The 17,754-nt window shown below is 48.5% G+C and overlaps 1 protein-coding gene across 5 annotated transcripts in view; it reads left to right on the top strand.

Moving 5' to 3' along the window:
• Positions 1-8,542, top strand: part of MEF2D (myocyte enhancer factor 2D) — a 137,042-nt gene extending 128,500 nt beyond the window's left edge. For all 5 annotated transcript variants that reach the window (XM_082203929.1, XM_082203931.1, XM_082203932.1 and 2 more), the window contains 2 exons: positions 4,763-5,000; positions 8,125-8,542. In XM_082203929.1, the coding sequence (XP_082060055.1) occupies positions 4,763-5,000; positions 8,125-8,452 (566 nt within the window). In that variant the 3' untranslated portion in view covers positions 8,453-8,542. The remainder of the gene's footprint in view (positions 1-4,762; positions 5,001-8,124) is intronic.
• Positions 8,543-17,754: the final 9,212 nt, after the last annotated feature.

Here is a 17,754-nt window from a genome sequence, read left to right as displayed (position 1 = left end):
TATAGATCTATACCACCCTTTATCAACCTGATGCTTCCCAGATGTTCTGGACTACAAACCCCTTCAGCCCCAGCCAGCAAATTGATGGGAGCACAGTTGTGCTCGCTGAAGCTGATGGGAGTTGTAGTCCAATCATCATCATCATCAGGGACCAGGGAGCAGGTTGGCAAAAGCTGGTTTAATTTGACCTATTTTCTTTACAAGTGAAAAGCAGTGGGACAGGAAAAGTAACTGCTCAGTGGAGAGAACTATGTGGACGAGAACCCTGTTGTATTTTGGACCATAGCTCAGAGCAGGTGTTTTGCATGCAGAAGGTCCCAGGTTCAATCCCTGGACTCTCCGAGCAGGACTGGGAGAGAGAGACTCGTACCTGAGACCTCTGAAGAGCCACTGCCAGTCAGCACAGACAGTAATGAGCTAGGTGGACCCAATTAGCTGACTCAGTACAATAGGGCAGCTTCCTATGTTGCAGCGTTCTTGCATGATTGGGGGGTTAGAGGGGATGGTTTCAGAAACCAGGACTAGAAGCCTGAAGCTGACGCAGAAAATGAGAGGGAGCCGGTCTTAAGGAGCAGCTCTGATGCTGAGGAATGGAATGAGGTGTGAGGTCAAACACACCCATCTTAATTAGCAGACGGAGCTGACACCTGTCTGCTCAGAAGCGATGCCTTTCTCGGGGTGACGGCAAATCATCCTGAGGTGTGTGAGAGCAGTTGGGCCGTGGGGCTCGGTAAATTGCAAACAGAGACGCCCCTTTGAAACATTATAATTATGGGGCTAAAGCTCAGCGTTGGCCATAGCCTGCTAGCCAAAATGGGTGCCTAGAAGCTGACACCCAAGCCCAAGAGCTACTTTCTCCAAAGTGGCTGCTGTTTCTATTATGGTACTGTAGCCTTCACCAACTTGGAGCTCTCCAGTTGGTTCGGACTACGACTCCCATTAGCCTCAGCCAGGAGCCCAGAACCGCCATGCTGCCTCGGGCTGATGGGAGTTGTAGTCCAAAGCATCTGGGCTGCCTGGGTGTTTGTCATCCCAAACATCTGGAGAACAGCATGCTGGTGAATACTGCCATTTTCTCTGGTTGTTGCTTCAAGCTTTTCTCTCTCTTTTTCTCTGCATGGCTGATAACGTTCATATAGGAACACATGTGTGTCTTGGTTATAGTTTGCAATGCAGGGTGTTTGCTTTAAGACAGTCGGCTGTTCTCTCTCTCCATCGCCCACGCTGGCCCTTCTCGTCTGATGGGCTGGCAGGCAGAGGTGGATAAGATGCCTAGTGTGATGCAGAGCATTGAAACCTGACCCTCAGAGCAACTAGAAACCATCCACAGCCACCTCTCTGCGTTCTGAGACATCAGCAGGCCTTGTTTGCTCAGCAACTGATGAGCATACCTTCAAAAACCTGATTTTGAAAAACAGAAGGCAGCTGAGATTCTTCAGAAGTAAAATCGGATGGCCCCCTTTCCTGTCTTCGACACACTAACTCCTGCTTTGCTTCTGTTGCCTTTTCAAGCGCAGAAGGTGCTCCCTCCCATCTCGCTGATCCTTGCTGTGGAAGAGAATCTCGCAGATCCCATCCACCCTATTGCACCCTATTGTCCGGGCGGGGTGGGTGGCAGGCAGGTCACCTCAGAATTTCCCAGCAAAGGCTTTGGCAGCTGTTCACGCTTTGCTCTCAAGCAGTTTTGACAGCTGAGGAGGGGAGGGGTGACAGAAACTGCAGACACCCTAAGCAAGAATGGGACAGTGCAGCCAAGCAGACGGGTGGGGGGATGGACGGACAGACAGGACAGGACGGGACACCCGACATTCAAGTTGCATTGTGTTCACATCACACCCAGAAAGGCATCTCAGCAGAACTGCCTCTAGGGAATCCTGATGGGAGCTTGACAGCTCCTTGAGAGGCAAGTGAATTTTCCCCTTCTTCAAATATTTGAGGCATTGTCTCTTGGGGTTTGATTGCAACCCCAAGAGGGTTCCCCTCCTCTCCTTGTCATGGGAGTTTCACACAAGGAAGACAGAGACCCGTTTTTCAAAGCACAAAAAGCTTTTTTAATTTATATAAACTTTGGGTGTTGAAACCAACATGAAGCGGAATTACAACAGCAGGTCTAAGAAGCGCTGGTGCCTCTTCCCACCCCAAAGCACTGGGGGTGGGGGGTGGCATTTAGTGTGAAAAATAAATCATGCTGAAAAACAGGCCCAAACCTTATTGTTTCCCCAGCCCCGAGCACTGCAGTTTTCTGTTTATTGTCTTGGCGATTCAGGATGGTGTGTTCTCAGGCAACCTCGGCCTGTTCAGCCTTGATAACTCTCCTTGATTTTCATGTGAGATAGTTAGCACACTTTTCAGTCCTGTCCTGTTGAACTGTGTGGGTTGTGCCATTTGTTGTTATATTGCCTACACTGACTGGCAGTGGCTGCCCATGGTTTGGCCAGCCCAACCTAGACATGCCAGCGGTGATGATGCTGAGGAGTGTGATAATTCATTGCCTGCCCTTCACCCTAAAGTCCCAGGGTGGGTTACGATATTAAAACACAACATAAAAAAACCAAGTTTACTTACAGCCACAGAAATAAGGCGGAGTCTAGAAATAACACCTCTCAGGTGTCAAAGGCCAGCATAAAGAGGGGTGTCTTCAGCATTCAATGGAAGCTGTTAAGTGAAGGTGTCAGGCTCACCCCGGTGGGGAGTTCCAGATCTTAGGTGCTGCTACAGAGACAGCCATCTCCCAGGTCATCTCCACCCTTAACATCTTAAGGGCAGTAGAACAACCAAGGCCCCCCACCCACTGACCGTAGCACCCTAGAGGATTTGGAGAGAAGGAGGTCTTGCTGATATTTAGGGCCTGAGTCATTTAAGGCTTTAAACACTTACATGAGTGTATTGAATTGGCCCCGGAAATGAGCAGGAACCACAGTCCATGGTGTATATGAAGTGCACAATTTATTTAAAATAAATAAATAGCCCACTGTATCAGCCAGCTTTTTCCCCAGCATCTACCTAATTCTGTAACTAAACTCCCCACCTTCATCCTTTCTTACCTTTATCCCCTCCCCTGTTGTCCAAGTTGCCTTTGTCAACCTGCTAGTCGCTTTGGACCAGAACACTCCCATCAATTCCAGCCGGCACAGCTGCTTTGGACGCCCGACTCTCATCAGTCCCAGCCATATGATGCTGCTACTGGATGGAAGCCTGGTCATAATGACTGGGGCTGATGGGAGTTGTAGTGCAAAACACCTGGAGGGCAACACGTTGGGGCAGTTGTTCTTGCACTCCCCTCTTTATCTCTTTTTGTTCTTATAAAATCTCTGCAGGCTACTGCTGCACACTCTGCTACTTTTAACACGACCACCAACAGAACTTTCTTATTTGCGTATTGTTTGTAGCTGTAGATCTGTATCCTCCAAGCGTTTCTGTTTAGTAGACAAAGTATCCATTCTTCCTCTGTGTTTAAGCAACTGATTAATGGCAGAGGTTCAACTGCATCTCATAACCAAACCAACCTTCCAACTCTCACTCTTTGTTATATTCCAAGTGAGGTGTGGCTGGTTATATATAAATGCAATGAACGAATTTGCAATTTAAAATACACTTCCTGTGCTGCATAATCTTGCAGTTAATATTTCCTACCTTTTGTTTGATGGGAGCCATGTCACTACTAGACCTCAAGGAACATTTTGACTCATTGGGCTTGTTTGTGGTCGCAGGCGACTGTGACAAAATGCTCATAGAGTGCACACAGTGTGCTGCTCTTCAGCCCGTCGTGATCCAGCTGTGTTGCTTTTAGAGCAGGTTGGGAAACGCAATTGCTAATACTCATAAATGTTCCCCGAAAATGGATTCCTGCACATACTCTGCTTGTGAAGCTGCCAGGGGCAGTTGGCTGCTCACAGAAGACAAACGCTGGACTTGAGGAAGCCTAGATCTGGACCAACAGCAGGGCAGCTTCTTACCTTGTTCATGGATACGTTGTCCTCTGCACATGACCCCCCTCGTCATCACAGCTGGAGGGGGGAACTGTGATATGCAGGCTTCTTTGGCAGCAATCCTGCATCCAGATGGTCACATGACCAGGTCCTCAGCAGCCCCCCTCCCTCCCCTCTCAACCTTAAGCAAAGTGTGTCTATTTTTCCATTCTAATGTTAGCAATGGGCATGTGCATAGGGTGCCATCTTGTGGTAGGTAATTTTATAAACCTTGCCTTCCCTTCAGCAGTGTGTGTATTTGCATTTGCTAGATCTGATGAACTGGGCTTCTGGTACACTTAACAGGCTCACTGTCAGTACAATGTCTGGCTGTTTTTTGGCACGGGGTTTGGGACACCCTTGCCTTCCAAGGGGCCCCTTTTCCAAATGCCGGTGTGTCTGAGGCTGGTCTGGAGGGATCAGAGACTTCTTCTGTTGGCATTTTAATGGGAACCTACTGAATTTCCCCTTCTTGAAACAACTTGCCAACCGAAATGCCACTGTCCTTTGAAATTTGCACTCTTCTGAATCTTGCAGTGCAGTTTTGTAAATGGAAAAAGTGTTCAAAAATGTGTTCTTGTGGGGAAGGACTGCACAAAAATGTGTATATTCATGAAAATAACCTGCAAGAAAATATTGCGATCCCTGCATTTCAGGGGGTTGGACTAGATGATCCTTGGGTCCCTTCCAACTCTACGATTCTATAGGAATACATCATACTAGGGGAAACTGCTTTCAAAGGCCCTACTGGTGTGTCTTCGGCTGCTGAAACCTTGTCCCCCTTTTCATTTCAGACTACCAGTTGACCAGCGCGGATCTCTCATCCCTCTCGTCGTTCAGTTCACCCACTGGTCTGTCTCTGAGCAACATTTCTGCTTGGCAACAGCAGCAGCAGCAGCAGCAACAGCAGCAGCAGCAGCAGCAACAACAACAACAACAGCAGCAGCAGCAGCAGCAGCAACAGCAGCAGCAGCAGCAGCAGCAACAGCAGCAGCAACAGCATCTGGTTCCTGTATCACTAAGTAACTTAATGTAAGTGCATTGCAGTAATCCACCCCATTGCAAAATAGGGCAGAATAGTGGCATGGCCAATGTGTATGCGCTACATGTGTGCAAACAGATAACAGAGTGTGCATATAGGCTACGCACAATCACCATACACGCACATTCAGCACACACCCTCACCAAACATACAGGCGCGGAGGACTCAATGTCTTTCTTTCTCTCCCTTGGAGAGTCTAAAGGGTTGGAGAGACAAGACCAGGAAGGCTGCATTGACCCCTAGGCCTGAGGTTCCCCGTCCCTGAGATAAACCATCCTCTCTGCCCCTTTGAGACCTTGCTTTCTTCATGCATGCTTTTGCTGCCATCTCATCTCCTCCCTGCCTTTCCACTGCTGGGCATAGAATCGATAGCATCTTGTCCTGAGAGATGTGAGGAAACAGGTAAGGAAAGTCACAGGAGGAGGAAGGATGCTAAATTATTCCAGTGAATTGCAAACATCACGTGGAAACAGATAACTTTTTAACAGGACATCCCCAACCTGGTGCCCTCTGTCTTTTGGACTACAGTTCCCCTCAGCCACAGCATCATCCGGCCATACTGGCTGGGCCTGATGGGATTTGTGATCCAAAACATATGGAGTATGCCTGAAGAGGGACATAACAGATAAGGTTGGGGCAAAGCTTCAGCCCTCTTACAACACATTTTGCCATTCTAGCATAAGTGATGCACAAATAGAGGCAAATTGCCACAATTCAGGCTTGTTGTTGTTTAGTCGTGTCCGACTCTTCGTGACCCCATGGACCAGAGCATGCCAGGCACTCCTGTCTTCCACTGCCTCCCGCAGTTTGGTCAGACTCATGTTTGTGGCTTCGAGAACACTGTCCAACCATCTCGTTCTCTGTCGTCCCCTTCTCCTTGTGCCCTCAATCTTTCCCAACAACAGGGTCTTTTCCAGGGAGTCTTCTCTTCTCATGGACAATTCAGGCAGGTCGGCAAAATTCAGAATGTAGAATTCTGTCTTGCTTTTTGAGTGCAAGCTCTGCCCTCAAAGCTCCCCACTTACCATAAAACCTCTGAATTTCTCCCCAGTGTGCAGTGTTTGAGTCAAACAAGATTGGTGTGTGTCATGTCAGTAAATTGGATGGTGTGTGCATGTGTAGAGGGTGGTTGAGCCCAAGCAATACTACCATGAGGTGGAACGTGGGTCAGAACATTCCCGCCACTTGCAAGACTGTGATCCAAAGCTACGTGATCTAATTGGAACACAGATTTTGCAATTGCTTGCTTCAAGAACTAGGCTTTTTTGTGGGGCAGGGTAGAAACTACATCCTGGCCTACAGTTACCAAAAAATGTCAGTGCTGAGCTCTGCTTTCTGTCCCAGAGCATCCTTCAGCCATGATCTCTCCTCAGTCACATGTTGTGCTGCTGGCAGAAATTTCTTGACGGGCGGCTTGGGGGAACTGACATGAATCTGTCACTGGAGCATACAACCCAACCGGTCACTGTCTCAACTTCCGACCTGCGAGAGGCCAAGGGGTGGTTGGTTACATAAGCAAGGCCAACCAAATGACTCTGTGTTGGCTGAATCTAATGGAAGAGGCGCCTCTTTTGCCCCAGGAGCTCTGCAGCTCATTTGCAAAGCCCAGAGCTCAGCAGCAGAGGACAGTCTCTGCCTGCAGAAGGTCCCAGGTTCCCTGGCTGGTATCTCCCAACAAAAGGGACCTCAGTTCTAGGCAAAGGACCCCTTGGAGAGCCCCAAGAATCCAGAGCTAGATGGACCCAGGGCCCGATGCAGTTGAAGGCAACTCTCTGAATGCTGACATTTTCAAGGCCACAGCTCAGTGCTAGATCACCTGCTTTGCATTTGTTTCTCCTTGCAAATTTATAGAGAGAGTACACCAGACATATAAAATAACCTGCAGCTGAAGAGATCATAAGAATGCCAAATTAAAAAGTATATACACTAAGACATTGAGAATCCCTTGTTGGCTCCAGGAAATTGATGTGGACATCTCTGGTCTAACTTGCAGGTCTTACTATCCAAACACAATGCATTCTCAGGATATTGTTTGTTAAGCAAGCATTTGCATAATGACGATTTCGATTGATTCCTATAGAGAGATTTCTAATGCGTTCCTGACCACGGAATTTCAACCCGCAGAATAATGAAAAAACTTGGGGAAACCCTCCAAAACCTTGCAAAAGGGCGAATAAGGAATAGGAAAAAATGCTCTCTCCTCCTTCCTCTTCCCCTCCCTCCCTCCCTTCTACCATGGTTTCTGGCAAAATGACTGCCACAAACCACAAAAAATACGGGTTGTTTAAGGCTGCTTATTTGTTTACAGTCCTACATGCAGGTCCAGCTGTTTGGCTGTCTGAGTCTGTGGTGTGTATAGCGAGGTGTGGGTACTAATTCCTCGTGTTTGGATAACTCAGTTTTTGTATAACGAGCATTTGGATAGCGGGACCTGCGTGTAACACTAAACCAAAGCATAGCGTTACATGTTAGTGTTCACCACACCTGGTAGTAGGCAGGGCCAGCGGAATTCTAAAAGAAGTCCAAAAGAAGAAAATATGTTTTTTCATGTGCTTTTCGTCTGCTGCTGTGTGCCCCTCCCCCAAATAATTTCTCAGTCAGCCTCTAGCTCTTTCCGTACTCAGGCTTGCAGTTCTCACTCAGTTGCTCTTTTTTCCCTTCACTCTTTCCTTTTTAAATGCACTTCTCTGTAAAACTGCTCACTGTGGGTTTCCCACCCTATCTTTTCTTTTTTGAAGCTGCCCCTTGCAAATCAACCCCAAAGGCCCACACTCCCCCTATAGGTGGTCCCAGCCTTGGGGCATGCAGGAAAAGGTGTGAAATCAAACTAGGAAATCTCAGGTCCTGGCCTCCCAGGTCTCTTATTTCCAAATCAGTGAAGTTTGGAATGGTTTGTTCCGCCATCTTGATTCAAAATGGCGCCCATAGATGAAAACTACCTCCTCCGTCTCAGGAACCTTCAACTTTTTATGTGTGTGTATGATGTTGTATTGTGCTTTTACTATTTTTTGTTGGGAGCTGCCAACAGAGAACAGGTGGACAGTCCCGTTTCCGAAACATATGCTGGATAAATAAATGAGCCCCTGTGTGCCTGTCTCTCCCCCCCCCTTGCAGACAAGGAACCCACCTGTCCCACGCCAGCACCTTGACCGTCAACACCAACCCCAACATCAGTATCAAGTCGGAGCCTGTCTCACCCAACCGGGAACGCAACACGGCCACCCCGCTCTCCTCCTTCCCTCACCAGGCCCGGCATGAGCCTACGGGACGTTCACCCGTCGACAGCCTCAGCAGCAACGCCAGCTCCTACGAGGGCAATGAGAGGGAAGATCAGTCCCGGGCCGACTTTGGCTCCTCTCTCGGCCTCCTGAGACCCACCGCCGAGGCCGAGGGGGAGAACCCGTCCGTGAAGCGCATGCGGTTGGACGCTTGGGTGACATAACTGCCTCCCCCGGTGGCCCAGCGCCCTCCGTCAGAGCTGGTTTCCGCTCTCCTGCGTGTGTGTCTGGGGGGGCGGGGGAGGCAGTGGTTGGGGAGGTGGGGGGGACGAGGAGGGGAGGTGTGGGAGGGGGGAGGCACAGGGTGGGCCGGGTGGGTGGGAGGGGGGCTTATTATAAACTGCCTGAGAAATAGCTTTAGGATTTTGTAGGCGTCCGTTCTAGCGACATTATGCAGTACATTAAAAAAAAAAAAAGGCTCTTGAGGACCGTTTTGAGAGCCACTCAGAAGTCTGACTATATAAACCCCCTCACTGGTCACCAAATTCTCTCCCGGCCCTGGGTCCCACCTGACACAGCCCCTCGTGCGAATGCCAGCCCTGGGCTAGGCCGAGGCTGGTGAACGGAAACGTCTAGGGTGGGAGGGGGTGGGAAGGGTGGGGTATCTTGGGTGGCAGATGGGGCGAGGCTTGGCAGACTGCCATTTATTTGTCTATGGCTGGTCCTAACGTAGAGACGAGAGAGAGAAGAGTGCCTTTGGAAAGTCAGAGTCGTTACAAAGAGCTAGGAGGAAGCGTGTCTGTTTGCAGGCTTTGGGTGGCAGGGGCAATAGGCAGCTCAAGGAACATTAGCTTTAAGGTGGGGGGCAGTTTCTAGTTTGGCACAACTTGGCAGAAGGATGGTGGAGATTGGAGACACCTGCTTCGAATCTCGCCTGACAATGTCTTGTACGGAGACATGGTTGTGTGTTTCGTTTTGCTTTGTTTTTCGTTGTTGTTTTTTAAAAAAAGAAATTAGTTTATCCAGGTAAACGAAGGCTGGAGAAATGCAATAGCTTTAAGAGAGCTGAATCTCTAATCCAGTGTTTCCCAAACTTTTGATAATCTGGGATGCAGGGTTTTTTTCTGGAGGGAGAACAAGAGGCACACTTTGTCCATAGCGCTCCAAAAAAGGGACAGCTCCGAGGAAAAGGGGCATGAACTCTCCTTCTCCAGTCTGTTTGGCCCCCTGGGATACCACCCGCCCACAGGATTGGACCTCTTTGCGGCTACCCAGATGTCAGTTGGGTTCTTTGCTAGTTTGCATTGATGTCACTGCCCTTGCATTGATGGATGCATCCGACATGATGGCTTAACACTCCCAGTCATGCTGGGCTCCTTTTCTCTTGTGTGGCGCCCCAAGGTTGGCAGCTGGGAATTGTCCCTCTGGCAGGGACAAAGGAACAGTGGAAGTGAGTAAACCGGGGCAGCCACTGAGCTGGGGTGCGTGAACACCCACAGATGGGGAACAGTCAAGGAAGGTGGTCCTTCCATTCTAGAAAGCTTTCCCTGAGTTGATGTGGTCACGACTTTCCATTATTGCTTCAGGGTGTGCCCATGGTGTGTGCTGCCTTCTCTGCAAGGCAGCACACCCTGAGAAGCCCTCTTGAGGGTCAGGTTAAAAATGGGGCACCTTGCAATCTAGAGGGTGGTGATGCCAGGCATGGGCCATCCGCTGTCCTGCATCACAGGGAGCTCTGCTTCAGGGGGGCTTGTTGGGGCCTCTTCACACTTGCCATCACATGTTCACTCGCAACCACAGTTCCCATCAGGGTGCTTGCCTCCCCCCCCCCCAATACCTACGCACCCTCAGTGCATCCTTCCCCCTTTTTACTAGGCTGAAATCTTAGGCAATTACTTGAACAGGTTTTGGCTGATCCAGCCATCAAGTAAATATGCATAAACTGAAGTAGGAGAGAAAACAATCATTTTGGAGGAAAGGAAAAAAACAACTCACTTGGACTGAGTATGCAGCCTCTGAGAAGGACCATGGGCAGTTTTTTTGCTTTTGTTTAATATGTATTTATTTAAATAATCGGTGCCCAGGCAATGGAGGGGGCAAGGTTTTTATAAAGTCACTTAAAATGTTTTTGAATGGGTTAACTTAACCAATTGCCTGACTAAGGCTGCATTCCTCACCTCACTTACCTGGGAACAAGTCTCACTGAATTCAACAGGGCTCACATCTGAGTAAACGTGGCTGTGAATGGGGTAACCCTGATTTTTATGGGTTGTGGTTTTTTTAAGGAACCTGCTGGGTGAAAAGGCTCTCAAGAAGATATCCCTGGCTGTGTTGATTAGGAAGCACATCAAAGGGCCCCACTTCAATTAATTCATAAGGGAATCAAACACTTGTAGGCTTCCCCTTTCTCTTTGATCTGAGTAGCTGCACAGAACAGTCCATGCCCATCTTTCCAGCAGCAATCCTGGGAGCAATTCTTATTGGACTCTGTGGACATCTAGGATCGCATGGCTGTCCTCTTACGAGGAGGAGGGGTAGTCAACCTGCTGCCTTCTGGATGCTTTGGACTACAACTCCCATTGACCCCAGTCCCCACAGCCAATAGTGATGGGAACCGTAGTATGCAACATCTAGAGGGCACCATGTTAACTATACATGTCCCAGAGCATTCCAGCTTTTGCAAACTCACTTTGCTAGTCCCTGTCTTGGCTCCTGGCTCCAGGACAAGATGGGCATCCCTCATCAAATAGAGCCTTGAGAGTCCAGGACAGGTGGGTCAGATGATTTGGCACCAGCAAAAAGCCTGTGGGCAGGGTGATTTGCCTCTTCCCTTTCCCACGGAAAAACCCTGTGTCCCTCCACGGGGAATTGAACTACGAAAGGAGGGCAGTCATGTTGTTAGCTCAGGAATCTTGTATCGAAGGGCTGTCTGGGAGCTCCTGGAGGGGAATGGTGGGGCACATTCCTCCGCTTGAGAGCTGCCAAGTGGGGCAGGGGGGTATCAGGGCTCAGTGTGTCGTTTATTTTAATATTTGGGCGGGTAGGGGGTTAGGCTTTGTTTACGTTCATTCTTGTCCAGAGTTTGTGGGCTTCCAAGCCCCGCACGACCTGCAGGCTTGCTTCCTTGGCTGTCTCAGCACGCAGGGTGTCCTTTGGCATGGAATCGTTCTGGCTCTGCCCCTCCTGTGGGGAGGGCAGCTGTTGATCCCGAGCAGCTTTCATAGTGGTTGGGGAGAGAGGCAGAGAGGCATGCAACTCTGGGCAGGCAGAAAGGGGGTGGCTTGGTGCATGGAGAGAACAAGACTGCTCTGCCGCTCTCCTGGCGTAGCTCAGAGTGTGTGTGCATCCAGTCGTTGCAAATATCCCCCCACCCTGCCCTGCCACCGTTGCAGTGGGACGTTGCAAGCCGCTGCCGCTGGTTTTGTCTTTTGTGCATCCACAAATCCTCTGCGAATCTTCCACGTTGACTTCCCTTGGCCACCCACCCTCTTCCTGCACAGCTTTGCATATTCCCCCAGCTAGCCTGCAAATAAATGTTTTTTCCTCCTCTTGTCAGGAGACTTACGGCAGGAATCGCGGACATTTCACGAGAAAACCACCCCCATCGGCTAAATAAGCCTACCTGAACACCAAAGTTGATGTAACTTTGGGTGGAGAAACATGGGTGTTTTCATACTTTCTTTTTGAGGGGCTGTTATGCTCTCTGACACCCCGCGTGTGGCTCACAACTTGGGAGCCCTGGTTTGGAATGGAGGGGGGGTGTTTGAGCAAGAGAGAGAGAGAGAAATGGACCCATGGCTTGTGGGGCAGCAACGTACAGAGGAAGGAAGGACCAAGAGCCAGCTGGCCAAACGTCAGCAGTGGGTTCATTGGGGATCTGGGGTAGAAACAACTCAACTTTATTAAGGCGGATCAGGCTTGCAATATGGCAACTCTTACCATTTGTGGGAGGGCACTGCAGAGGGAACTGGCATTTGCACTCTTGGCTTTTTGGAAAGAAGGCCTTTGTGGTGTTTCCATCCATCTGGGTTAATTCATTGTTTCACACCTGGGACTGTGTAATTCTACCCGTCCTCCTCCTCCACCTTCTCATTTTTGAAAGACGAGCAGAAGAATGACAATCTGAAATCAACACCCTTGTTTGTATTTCTATAAATATATTTCTCAAGATCTTTTAATTTTATTTCTTGTGTTCATCCGTACTGTTGACAGTTACATTGTGTATATTTTTTTTTTAATTTGGAAAAAAATAATAATTTTTTTTGGCGTTTGTATAGGGTTTTAGTTTTAAAAAGTTATCTATATATAAATATAAATATATATATATATTATATATATTTTCCATTTTTAAAAAGGGGTGTTGCAAAGAAACACAAAATTGCACGATTTAAATATGACTTTAGTTGAAAATGCTGCAGTTTTTAGAGATGTGGGGGGGAAATGGAGCTTATTTATTCTCAAAGGCTACAAAAAAAGTGTACAATGCATGAAGAGAAAACATTTACAAGAAAAAAGACAAAAAAAGACAAAAAAGTGTAACCTGAACAAAGTGTAGCGTTTTGAAAAACACACAAAAAAATTTAAACAACAAAAATGGCTAATATATTGTGTTTGGCTGGTTCGCTTTTGGTTTTTAAATGTTTCCTTTTTTTTCTTTGAGAATGAAATACAATAGTGTATATTTTCATATAAGAAGTATGCACTGATATGTTTAAAAAATGATATATTACTTTCTAAAAGCGTGGTTACTTAACCAAAGTCTGTTTCTGCTCTTTTCCTTTAAAAAAAAAAATCTCTATGGTTCCTCAAACATTCAAATGTTGGGTTTTAAATATAGGTGATGTTGTCCATAGGCCCCTATACACTGCCCTGAAATTATGGTGGGGCCTTACAGTTCTTTATAAAAAACAAAACGTGTATATTAATAGCCCTAGAAGTGAATGAAAACTTGAAAATGTAGCTGCAGCACCCTCTAGAGAGAGGCTGGGGGACCTTTCTTCAGGGTTCAGGGCTATATTCCTTCAAAGGCAACCTGTCAGGGGCCGCATGCCAGGAGTGGGTGGGGCCAGAAGCAAAAGTGGGCGGAGCAACAGATGCGACACTCACCCTTGTGCATTCCAGCTTCACAAAAGCCACAGGTTTCTATACCACTGTCTCTCTATTCACCCATCATGCAAGAGGTGCAATCACAGTTCAGGGATGCAGGGCCAGTGTGTGGCCTTGAGAGAATTGGCCCCCCAGGCCTGAGATGCCCTACTCCTGCCCTAGAGGTATAGCTTTAAAAACGCCCCTACATAACACATTTGCTACAGACACTGGGCTGGTTACCACGTGAAGCTCCTTGATGAGGGATTGTGTGAAATCCAGCCCTCTTCTCATTTCAGCATCCCTCCGCCCCTCTTCCATTGAGATTCCACACTGAACCATCCCTGGAGACTCTTTCTGCTTCGGAAGGCAATACTGGTGAAGTCTTGCATATGCTCCTTTATGCTACTAAAATAATATCCTTTTTGCAACTGCCAAAGAACCCTAAAAACACAGGAGAGCCTCAATTTACAGCCCTTTCATGAATTAAGAGGGCTATTGGTTGATGGACTGGGAGAAACCAGCATCCACTTTAGGTAGCCTTTGTGTGAGCTGTCACTCCATCGTTTATTTTCAAAGAAGGTCTGGTGGGAAACAGAGATTGGACATCCCTGAATTTTTCTGTCACTTTTTTACTTTTATGTATTGCATTTATCTCCTTCCTTTTTCTCCAAGGAGTGCAAAGTGGCATACATGGTTCTTTTCTCCTAATTTAATCCCAACAACAACCCTTTGAGGTTGAACTTACACTGAAAGGCAGTGACTGGCACAAGCTCACCCAGGGAGCTTCATGGCCAAGTGGGGATTTGAGCCCTGGTCTCCCAGGTGCTAGTCTGACACTCTAGCTCAGAGCTTTCCAGACTTTTCATGTTGGGGACACGCTTTTTAGACATGCATAATTTCGTGACACCGTAATTCAGTTTTGCATTATTTCACGACACAGTAATTCAGTTTTACTATCAAAACAGGCAGTGCTTTTTTCTAAAAAAAATGTTTAGGGGTACTCTCATTTTCCTACTCATATTGAAATGCTGCCCCTCAATGGGGCCGAACTTGGATTCACAAAGTGTTTAGGGGTATGCGTACCCCTGCATACTCCCAGAAAAAAAGCACTGAAACCAGGGGTTAATGCAAACTTTCCAGCATGCGAACTTTCCAGCCCTGGGAGGAGCGTGGGGAGCATTCGCACAACACACACACTGCAGCCGACACACTAACGCCGCGACACACAGTTTGTAAAGCTCTGCTCTAGCTACTGCACCACATTTGACCCGTTTGTGTAGAGTGGCATCAGCCTGGAGGAACAGGCGAATCGGCCAGTTTCAATTTCTCTGTTTCTCCTTTTACTAAATTCAATTCTCTATGTTCCCAAATCAGTTTGTGGTTAAAAAATATTTTAAAGGCCTCAAGGAAAGTTCATCAGCATTTTAGTGCCGATTTCTTCACAAATACACACATCTTTGTCTGCAGGTTTGCCAAATCAACAACTGCAGTTGCCAGACATCTGGAAATAAACAGGGTCATAAAGGTAAATATAAAGGTACCCCTGACAGTTAAGTCCAGTTGCGAATGACTCTGGGGTTGCGGCACTCATTTCTATAGGCCAAGGGAGCCAGCATTTGTCCGCAGACAGCTTCTGGGTCACGTGGCCAGCATGACTAAGCCGCTTCTGGCGAAACCAGAGCAGCACATGGAAACGCGGTTTACCTTCCCGCCGGAGCGGTACCTATTTATCTACTTGCACTTTGACGTGCTTTTGAACTGCTAGGTTGGCAGGAGCAGGGACTGAGCAACGGGAGCTCACCCCATCATGGGGATTTGAACCGCCGACCTTCCGATCGGCAAGCCCTAGGCTGTGTGGTTTAGACCACAGCACCAACCGCATCCCTAAACAGGGTCATAGAATCATATAATTGCTCCCAGAAGCAACCATGGGGCCTGGAGTCTTGCAGAGGAGATGGGCAGAAGCAGGAGGGAGGGGGCGTTAAACCAAACCCTGATAGTAAAAATCTGAGGGAAGCAACTGCCGGTGCTACCTTAGCTGCAGATTTTAAAAAACCTTTCTGCCTTACTACCACTTAAGAGAGGAGGTGGATTTTAAATAAATAAAAACCAGAATGCCATCCTTCCAGCCAGAACATCAGTAGGTCATTGCAAACTAATGATGGAGCAAGTGGGGGCCAAACAGAATTAAGTGAAGGTTCGGATGGGCCCTGAAGGTAACACATTAGCCAAAGCCATGAAAGAGATGTCTACAAAGGAAATTTATCCACAATAAAATAGCTGCCCCTCCGCGGCAGGGCTCGCATCTGCAACGCAGGCATATTAGTTGTAAACACCTGAAACTAGAAAGGCTTGGCTCACATGCTACTTGTGAGTGTGGGGCAAAAAAAAAGACAATAATTCAGTTTTCTTCTCCATTCATTTCAATGGGGACATTGGAATGGCAGTTCTTTCCCCACTGAGACCTGGACATGCTCAGCTTGGTCTGGGCTGCGCCCTTGGTGCTTTTTTGTGGTCGACTGACACTTCTTGTCCATCTGCCTTTCCTAACCTGATGCCCTCCAGATGTTTTGGACCGGAACTCCCATCAGCCCCAGCATCATGCATCTCCACTGGCTGGGAGTGAGGTGATGGTGATGGAGATGGTGTTCAAAACATGGAGAGTGCCAGGCTGGTTCACCCCAATCTCCAAGCAGCGAGAGGTTCCTGCACTTACCCAGGGTTTGGGTTCCTTGTTGATGGAGACTGGGGAGTCTTTAGGACAGTGGTGACCAAACTTGGCCCGCCAGCTTTTTTGGGACTACAATTCCCATCATCCCTGACCACTGGTCCTGTTAGCTAGGGATGATGGGAGTTGTAGTCCAAAAACAGCTGAAGGGCCACGTTTGGCCAACACTGCTTTAGGATATGTGGTTTTATTGTACATATATACAACCTGAGCATAGGATGGAGGGGCTCAGAGCATCAATACCCCAACAGATCTTGCTTCCCCCATTAGTTTCCAGGGGATCCGCAAGCAACAGCTGTTGGGTTCACATTTCTGTGTCTCCAGCTTGCAGTATCAGGCAAACTCAAATGCACAATTCTCCCCTTTGTCCTGCTGTACTCCATCCTAAGGTGACATCCAGCCAGGTGAGGTGGGAAAAGGCCTTCCCATTTGTCTCTCTGGTAACCGGGCTCACCAAGATAGAAATGATGGGTACTTAGCCGATTACATGGATTTGCCCACTAGGTGGCAGCAGAGGTCGCTAATATTTCCACTCAGATATAGGGACTGGGTTTTCTGTCACTCTCTCTCCCCGCTGAGTCTCACCTGAACTGTCTCCAGAAGAGTGGTGCTGTGCACCTGCAGCTGAGAGGAGGAGGAGGAGGAGGAGGAGGAGGAGGAGGAGGAAAGTGGAACCTCAGAGCCGTCTGACTCACTTTTAAAACTCACCACCCTTCTATGCACCCTTCAGCTTTGCTCCCCACGCTACTTTCAATCAGTCCCTGTCTTCCTGGCCTGGGTTTCATCACCAGCTCTGCTCTTGGATATGAATCTGGAGGCGGAAGAGGGCTTCAGCGGAGGGACTACTCTTTACTGAGGGGAGAAGCACCAACAGCATCGGCTAGACCTGTGGTTCCCAATTAGGGATTCAGGGACCCCTGGGGGGTACGCGGAATGCACCCAGGGGGTCTGCGGCCCCATCCCTTGCCTCCCTCCCAACTAATTTTTTGCATGGTAATGTCACAAATTTTATGGTCTGTTTTAGCGCTGTGCGGTTTTTCATTATATCGGCCAAAATCAGTTTTGAAATCACAGCGCAATAACAATTTTGACCTGGCAATACGCAGCAGTATATCGCTCCTCGCGTGAGGGAGAGCAGGGCAGCCAGTTTCAAGGCACCACCGATATCGCACAATGATCTCAACCAATAACACTGCTTCTTTGTTGGCTGCCTTGCTGGCTTGTTGCAGAACCCACCCCCTGCCACCCTCTCCCACTCAAACCATGCAGCAGAGGTGACCCCACTTCTTCCCCCACCCATCTGATCTCTGCAGCTGCTTCTTCCCTCATCCCCACACAGGAGTGCCAACTTGGCCCCACGACTGTAGGTGCCCACGACCATGGGTGCCATGCTGCACCCACAAGGCTCAGGCACCGAAATTTGTGGGTGCCTGGCCCCTTCGTGGGGAATTTTGTGGGTGCTCTGACACCCAGGGCTCCAGGAAGTTGGCAACTATGTCCCCACGCCTGATCTGCACCCACCCCACCCACGAGATCTCTGTGACTGCTCCTTCCCTGGAGGTGGAAGAAGGTACCAGATGCGTTTCTGTGCAGAGGGAATTCTACAACTTAGGGGCTGCCACAGAGAAGGCCCTCTCCCGGGCTGCTGCCACCCTTGAGCTTCCCACCCGGATGCAGCAGGTGAAGTTTAGGCAATACATTAAAAATGAC

The sequence above is a fragment of the Podarcis vaucheri genome (assembly GCF_965113315.1).
Source record: "Podarcis vaucheri genome assembly, chromosome: 16".
Taxonomy (NCBI): domain Eukaryota; kingdom Metazoa; phylum Chordata; class Lepidosauria; order Squamata; family Lacertidae; genus Podarcis; species Podarcis vaucheri.
Note: the sequence above shows the minus strand (reverse complement) of the source record. Positions and strands in the feature narration are given on the sequence as shown.